This window comes from Camellia sinensis, chromosome 11 (assembly GCF_055761805.1).
Source record: "Camellia sinensis isolate YWXY chromosome 11, ASM5576180v1, whole genome shotgun sequence".
In the NCBI taxonomy this organism is placed as follows: Eukaryota; Viridiplantae; Streptophyta; class Magnoliopsida; order Ericales; family Theaceae; genus Camellia; species Camellia sinensis.
This window is the reverse complement of record NC_138971.1, coordinates 95,565,139-95,573,608: the sequence shown is the minus strand read 5'-3', so window position 1 is coordinate 95,573,608 and position 8,470 is coordinate 95,565,139. Positions and strand designations below refer to the sequence as shown.

Sequence of the window (8,470 nt, the reverse complement as noted above, 5' to 3'; positions counted from 1 at the left end):
GTGCAAGGTAATATGAAAAAATTGCGCAACTTCAAATGTGTGTTTGAAATGAAATACCGAAAGAGAAAAGCGTAATTCAAACGTAACCCCCGATTTACCTATTGGAAGGGTCACAACATACTCAAAAAGGATACACCTTGCTCTTGACGAGTAACGATGAGCTACACATCAAAGACTTGAATTGAAGTTCCCGCAGGGATATTCTTGAGCCGAAAAGTGTACTTTTCTTGTATTTTCCCAAGGGCCGAGGACTCAAATCATCATCAAAATGCATAGGGAGAACAATGGAGCCCTGAAGATCATCTGGGAGGGTGGCCGACCAGTTATATCAGTGGCCGACAAGTTGTTGCCCATAAAAGTGGTCGGCCGACCAGAAAAACTGGCTGGCCGACCAGTTTGTAGAATTTCGGGGCAGTTTGGTCTTTTAGCTTCGGTTCTTTAAGTACACAACTCCAAATCAGTTTGTATCACACCTCCAAGGCCGAAATGCATTCTCCTTTGCTCCTAGACACTTTTCTCTCTCCGATCTGCACTTTATACGCATTTTCCAACCGATTAGAATTTGTTTTCGGAGCTTCTTTCTCCATTTTCACCACTTGAGGTATGTTTGTCTCAAAGTTTAGCACCTTTTCTCGGGCGTTGACTTTTGTTGACTTTTTCTCTTCTCGAGAGTTGACTTTTGTTGACTTTTCGCAATTTTGTCTCATTTCGCTCGTTTTTTGCTCATTTTTGCATACTTTGCAGATTTCTTCAGATGTCCGATGATATCCCGTATGGCGGAGGTCCTCCATATGCAGAGGACGAGCCCGATATCGTATCGTTGCTTCCGAGGATACGGCTATTCGTCCTAGAGGAGTACGACCCGGAGGAGCACATCCTACCTTCTAGCACCTTCTACCACTTCACGAACTTCGCGCGGTGGGCACCTGCAGACCTGCTACTACGAGAGCCAGAGTCCCATCTATCTCATCACACGCATGAGGTACGTACTTCATTTTTGCATTTTCAGCGATGTATTTTGCACTTCTTGCACATTTACATACACAACACTTCACTTATTCTGAACACAGTTCATACACAACACTCTGCTAACTTGGCACGCAGCTCATTTTGGGCACACAGCACACCTTGGGCACACAGCTCATAACACTGCTCCATCTGAACACACAATTCATAACACAACATTCTGTTTAGTTGGCACACAGCTCATAACACTACTCAATCTAAACACGCAGTTCATAACGCAGCATTCAATTAGTTGGCACACGGCTCATAACACTGCTCAATCTGAACATGTAGTTCATAACATAGCATTCGATTAGTTGGCACACGACTCATAACACTGCTCAATCTGAACACGCAGTCCATAACACAATATTCGATTAGTTGGCACATGGCTCATAACACTACTCAATCTGAACACACAGTCCATAACACAGTATTCGATTAGTTGGCACACGACTCATAACACTTCTCAATCTGAACACATAGTCCATAACACAGCATTGGATTTTTTTAGCACACTGCCCAATCTGAACACACAGTCCATAACGCAGTACATTTTTTCATAACATAGCACACCGCTCAATCTGAACACGCAGTCCATAACACGGTATTCTGTTTTTTAGCACACTGCTCAATCTGAACCCATTTGTCCATAACGCAGTACACTTTTTAGTAAGATAACACACCGCTCAATCTGAACCCAACGTTCATAACACGGTATTCGATTTATAGCATACTGCTCAATCTGAACCCAACGTCCATAAGGTAGTACACTTTTAGTTAATATAACACACCGCTTAATCTGAATCCAACGTTCATAACACGGTATTCGGTTTATAGCATACTGCTCAATCTGAACCCAATGTCCATAACGCAGTATGCTTTTAGTTAATATAACACACCGCTCAATCTGGACCCATTTGTCCATAACACGATAGCTTTATAGCACACTGCTCAATCTGAACTCATTTTTCCATAACGCAGTACACTTTTAATTTGTATAACACACTGCTCAATCTGGACCCATTGGTCCATAACACGGTAGGTTTATAGCACACTGCTCAATCTGAACCCATTTGTCCATAACGCAGTACACTTTTAATTTATATAACACACCGCTCAATCTGAACCCATTTGTCCATAACATGGTAGGTTTATAGCACACTGCTCAATCTGAACCCATTTGTCCATAACGCAGTACACTTTTAATTAATATAACACACCGCTCAATTTGGACCCATTTGTCCATAACACGATAGCTTTATAGCACATTGCTCAATCTGAACCCATTTGTCCATAACGCAGTACACTTTTAATTAATATAACACACCGCTCAATCTGGACCCATTTGTCCATAACACGGTAGGTTTATAGCACAATGCTCAATCTGAACCCATTTGTCCATAACGCATTGCACTTTTAATTAATGAACACGCAGCTGATACAGCACATTCTAAACACACAGCTCATTTTTCACTTTTGAACACGCAGTTCATACATTTTATTCTGAACACGCAGCTCATACGTTTGAATTTTAACACGCAGCTCATACATTTTATTCTGAACACGCAGCTCATACGTTTGAATTTGAACACACAGCTCACACATTTTACTTTGAACACGCAGCTGATACGGTACATTCTGAACATACAGCTCATTTTTCACTGTTGAACACGCAGTTCGTACATTTTATTCTGAACACGCAGCTCATACGTTTGAATTTGAACACGCAGCTCATACATTTGAATTTGAACATGCAGCTCACACATTTCATTCTGAACATACAGCTCACACATTTCATTCTAAATACGCAGCTCACACATTTGAATTCGAACACGCCGCTCACACATTTCATTCTGAACACGCAGCTCACACATTTGAATTTGAACACACAGCTCACATATTTGAATTCTAAAACTGAATATATCTGTTCATTCTAAATGCAGGTATACTTTTGTTTCACACGGGGTTATGGGTCCATCCTCGCGAGGGAGCGGTACATGGAGCTCCTGGACGCTGTCCGACATATAGCGGATGAGGCAGGGTTTGGCCTATTCTATATAGGATTGTCATGTCATCCAGCGAGTAGGACCCTCCTAGGCGCACTTGTAGAGAGGTGGTGGGACATCACCAACTCCTTCCATTTTTCAGCTACTAGGGACATGACGATGACCCCATATGACTTCTCCATGTTGATGAGCCTTGACGTGGCAGGCCGGCCAATCCCATACAACGCAGATATGGGTGAGTGGGAGGCCGCTTTGGTTTATTTGCTCGAAGCCCGTCCGCCGATCGACAGATCATCAGGCAGGGTCAGGTACACCTAGTTTTCTGAGCAGTACAGGGGGACTTCGCCCCAGACCATTAAGACCGTACAGCAGTACGTCCGGGGATTTTTGATGTTCCTCCTCGGGACCACACTGTTCTCCGACAGGGGGAACACAGTTGGGCTTTATCTGCTTAGTGCTCTGGTGGACCTATCACGGGTCAGTCAGTATGATTGGCGGTGGCGCGGGCCTTGCTACCCTTTACTGCTACATGAGCGCGAGCTCCCGTAAGCGGGGGACCAAAGTTGGAGGCTACTAGCGAGCTTGGGAAGTACGTTCTGCCCTCTTAATTTACAGTTTTGCTTTTCATTATCTGTACACCGCACACTACACACATCACATTCTGTATTCTACATTCTACACTCAGCATTCTGCATTTCCTGTATTTTCTGTATGTTATACACAGCACCCAGCATTCTGCACTCAGCATTCTGTATACTGTACACTGCACACAGCATTCTGTATTCTGACAATCTGTACTCAGCATTCTGTATATTATACACTACAAACAACATTCTGTATTTTGACATTCTACACTCAGCATTTTGTATATTGTACACTGCACACAGCATTCTGTATTCTGACAGCCGTTGTCTTGCCTTTCACAGCTGTGGGTTTATGCGTACTTCCCGATGCTGGCCCCTGAGCTAGAGGTCGAGGCACCCCTTGAGATCCCTTACTCGCGCAGATTTGAGGGTCGGTGTCGGCCCAGGCCCCGGGAGACTTTGTCCTCTCTCCGGCAGTTCTTCGATATTGTACGGGCGACGAAGGTAATCCAGAACTCTCAGTTCTTCATGCTTTCTGCTTTGATTTATCTTGCATATTTATGATATCTAATCAATTTATGCACTTGCTACCCACAGGTGTCTTGGCAGCCTTGGATAGCCATGCTAGGGAATCCTCGATTTTTGTTTGCTGGGGCATGGGGCACTTTGCGATATAGGGTTCTGTTTGAGGGACCGGTCGGCAGAGCCTAGTTCCTCGGAGAGTGCTTCATGCGCCAGACAATGGGCAACTCCGATCAGTACGTTCCCTCATTGCCTCCACCAGAGATGCGGTTCGCAAGGGATCTTACGCCCCAGAAGACGGAGGACCTCATGCTGGGTATTGATGCAGTCCTTTTTCTGGAGGAGGGGGATTACGCGACATATCGCCATACGTACCTGATGCCTCCGCTGTCAGGTGCCCATATGCCCAGGAAGAGAGCTACTGACACGTCTTCCTTGAGTCGTGCCCGAGCTGGAGGCGTTCCTTCGACCAGTGGGGTAGGCTCATCGAGGGGCAGGACTGGATAGATGCCCTCGACTCGCCAGTATGTTGGATGGCCAGATCTTCCGACCGAGCTGACGGGCTGGCAGTATGGGACTTCTTACCCAATTCCACTGGAGCCTCCAATGCCCGACCAACGATACGTCAGCGACCCTGACTCATCACCGGTATGTTTTACAGTTTTCATTTATCACTCAGATATTTAGACATTCATTCATTCACTGATGACTTAAACTTGTGTGTGTAGCCTCCCAGAGAGTATACTGAGGGATTACTTGGAGTGGTGGCTTCACTCAAGGATATGGTTCTGCGGAGGGAGACGATGCTTTGTGCCTCCGGCGTTCAGGTACTTTTCAATTTCCTTGCATTTCTCATGTTTCTGATGACATATGGAAACTGAACATTTCATTGTATTGATTCATTCCATGTGTAGAGCACATCTAACACATCGCATTCACGCAGTATATTTGCATGCACCTACTCTATGTAATTCTTGCATCTGCATCTGATATACATACTGGTTGACGCATTCAAATTGTCCTTTTCAGATCCCGCCTCTGCGGACTGGGCCATCCAGGCCTTTTCGAGCAGCTAGGAGAGGAGTCTCAGCATGCGGCTGAGGCGGACGCAGAGCACCTGTCAGACAGGATGATGAGTCTAGCGAGGAGGAGGAGTCGACACATCTTTAGTCTGAGACATCTGCAGGCAGGGACGATGACTCAGGTTCCGATTCGAAGGAAGGAGGCGACACTGAGGAGGCTTCCGAGGACGGTGACTCCGATTCAGATGATGGTGGCGGTGCCGGTGGTGCGGACGCTGCTCAGCCAATGAGGGTGAAGAGGGCCTCTCAGTTTTGAGCTTGATGGCACTAATGCAGATGTTCCTGCTTTATTTTTCTTTTTACATGTAGTTGTAGCACATTGTACAGCTTAGGCAGTTTTATTTTTCTTCCAAAACTTGTACCCTTTTGTAAAATGTTGTAAAAAGGAGCTATGGTGGAATGAAAACGGTTTTTCGTTCAAAGAGTGTTATATTTTATTCTGAGCATCACATCGCACACTTTTGCACAAAAATGAAATTTGAATGAAAATAGAAGAACGTGTATTGCCAAGTCATGTGGTGAACCGACGCAACAAACTAAACAACTCGACTCAAAAATAATTTGTTGAACGAATTAACAACTCGATGAACAAATAAACAACAACTCGATAAACAAATGAGCAATAACTCAATGAACAAAATGAGCAACAACTTGATAAACAAATGAGCAACAACTCGATAAACAAAGCGACAGAATGCATCCGAAACAAAGGTAAACTCGAACCTTCAGCACTCCCAGCACATGGGGAAGTTAGAGACTCACTCCTGGAGGCAAGAAACAGGTGTAAACCACTTTCATGTTCATGGCCGACCACCAAAGGGGCGTGCCGACCAGTTTTTCTGTCTGTAGCCCAAAAAAGTAGTTGGCCGACCATTTGATCTGGGAACCTCCAGTTTTCTGACACTTGTCCTCCAAACAGTGTCGTATCCTTTATAAAGGTTCCAGCTTCGTGGTTCCCTCATTCCAACTTAGTTTTGCACCAAAATGGAGGCGTTTCTCATCCAAAATCTCACAAATTGGATTGCTTCCTTGGATGGCTCAGAAAAGGTGAATTTTCGGGGCTTTGGCATAAATACACTATTCACACTAAGTCGCACCCCGCTGCATTTTCCGTTTCTTCATGTCGCGACAAGGTTTTGGAACCTAGTAACACACGTCTTTAGCTTTGGTGGACAAGAGATGTGTCCCACATTTGAAGACTTCCAAGCTTTAATGGAATCCGAGCGCGAGGAGGAAATTTTGCTGCAATTCTGCTTTGGCCACGTCCAAGCCTTAGGATGGATGTGTGGGCTCACTCTGCATGACGCTCGGTCATTGACTCGCGATGGAGTGCTAGATATCCCTAGCTTGATTCGTCGATTTTCTGATGCTGGTGACCGCGGCGATCATGACTGGCAGGGTTATTAGCAACATGCACTTTGCTTGTGCGTGTTGTCTCGTTTCTTGCTTGCCTCAGGCTCTGGTGGGTTCAGCACTCATTTGATTGAAGTCGCGCAAGGCTTAAGAGAGGGCAAGAGCTGCATCGCCATGACATTAGCTGAGACATTGATAGGTTTGGACGCTTTTCATCGCCGGGAGATGGCTAGCTTGGCGGGGAGTCCACTACTATTGCAGGTAATGTTTCCCACCCCATCTCACATATATTTCTCACATCACTTAGGCCTCAGTCTCGATTTTTCTCTCAAAATCCTTTTCTCACTTTTTCTCTCAACGTACACCTCTCTATTCTTTAATCTCTCATTTTTAATCCCTCCCCAGATATGGTTGATGGACAAATTGAAGATTGTGGACTCCTGCCCCACGTACTCAGCTCGCAGCTATTTCTTTCGATGACGTCTAGTCGATGCCCCAGATGAGGGATGGTGGTGCAAATGGATGCGCAGTTTATCCGCAGACCGCATTGCTTGGCGTTGTCCTTGGCTCAATCTGTCGGCAATGAGCTATAGTGTGACTTGCCAGCTAGGGATTCAATTGATTGGCATGACACACTGTGTGTTCTATTTTCCTTTCCTGTTCCAGCGTCAGTTCGGACATGATTAGACTTGCCCGGTAGAAGGGATAGAGTACCCCCTGCATTTCCGGTCTGAGGCACTCAGCTAGCTCGGTATGCCACGACATCGAGGACTAGAGAGCTTCTGGCCCTCGCTCCCACTTTCAGTTGTACTCTCTCTGATAAGTGTATAGCTTGGCTTTTTGAGGAGGCGCAGACTGGGCCTTTTTTAGCATCAGAGGCTTCGACCAGTTTTGGGAGGGGGCGCAGGAACACCTGACTTATCCATGCCGCAAATTTATTGCTTTATCAGTACTTTCAAGTTTTCTTTATGAATGTAATAAAAAGCAACTTCAATTTGTATTCAAGAGAAGGAGAACTCTGTGCTGAAATCAATGAAATTGAAGGTTGTGGGTACTGAAAATTTCCCGCTCGGTCCAAAAAATGGTCTAAGTTGTAAAAAGGTTAATTTGAACAAAATCAACTTTTATTAAAACTTTTCAAAACTTTTTTCGATATGGATCAGAACTGGACACATCTGAGATCTGTCCTTGAGAAGCACAATCCCGCATCCAAGTAACTGGAAAGTTGTCCCTAGTCTGAATAGCACTGCATCGGAGATCACAACCGAGCTCTTGAACGCAGAGTAAACAAAGATGACCCAACATGATCACATGGACAAAGTTGATCGGGGAAGTGTTTATGGCTAGACTTCGGAATGAAGTTGCCTACGTATCCCAAAGATGGGAATCAAGCCTTACGTAGTTCGGCTCAGGTTCACTCGTGTATTAACATTCTCATTTTGCGCTCTAACTTTTGCCAAGGCCACCCTTTGCGGGTTTTCAACCTTGCGAGCTCAGTTTTTATAGTTTCAAATTTTCTGTGCTCTAACTTTTGCCTAGGTCGCCCTTTCGGGTTTTTGGCCTAACGAGCCACTCAGGGATAATATTTCTTCAACTTGTCCATGTTGATTGATTGGGAGAACTCTAGGCCATCTAGGTCCATCAGAACGACAGCTTCGCCCGACCAGATAGACTTGATGATGTAAGGACCAGTCCAATTGGGTCTGAACTTGCCCCTAGGGTCATGGATGAGAGCTTGGTTGTCTTTGAGCACTAGATCCCCTTCCTTTAAATTCCTGGACTTAACCTTCTTGTTGAAAGCCCTGGCGATTCTCCGTTGATAACCCTAAACATGGTACAGTGCTTTCAGCCTTCTTTCATCAAACAGCATGAGTTCTTCGAACCTGTTCTGCTGCCAATCTGCCTCAGCTATCCG

At 45.2% G+C, this 8,470-nt stretch overlaps 1 protein-coding gene across 1 annotated transcript; it reads left to right on the top strand.

The window, feature by feature from the left end:
• Nucleotides 1-3,940: 3,940 nt before the first annotated feature.
• On the top strand, nt 3,941-5,637 carry LOC145802037 (uncharacterized). The gene is made up of 4 exons (XM_082894353.1): nt 3,941-4,102; nt 4,196-4,768; nt 4,849-4,947; nt 5,150-5,637. The coding sequence occupies exons 2-4, from the start codon at nt 4,692-4,694 to the stop codon at nt 5,430-5,432; spliced, it is 459 nt and encodes a 152-aa protein (XP_082750479.1). The 5' UTR covers nt 3,941-4,102; nt 4,196-4,691; the 3' UTR covers nt 5,433-5,637.
• Nucleotides 5,638-8,470: the final 2,833 nt, after the last annotated feature.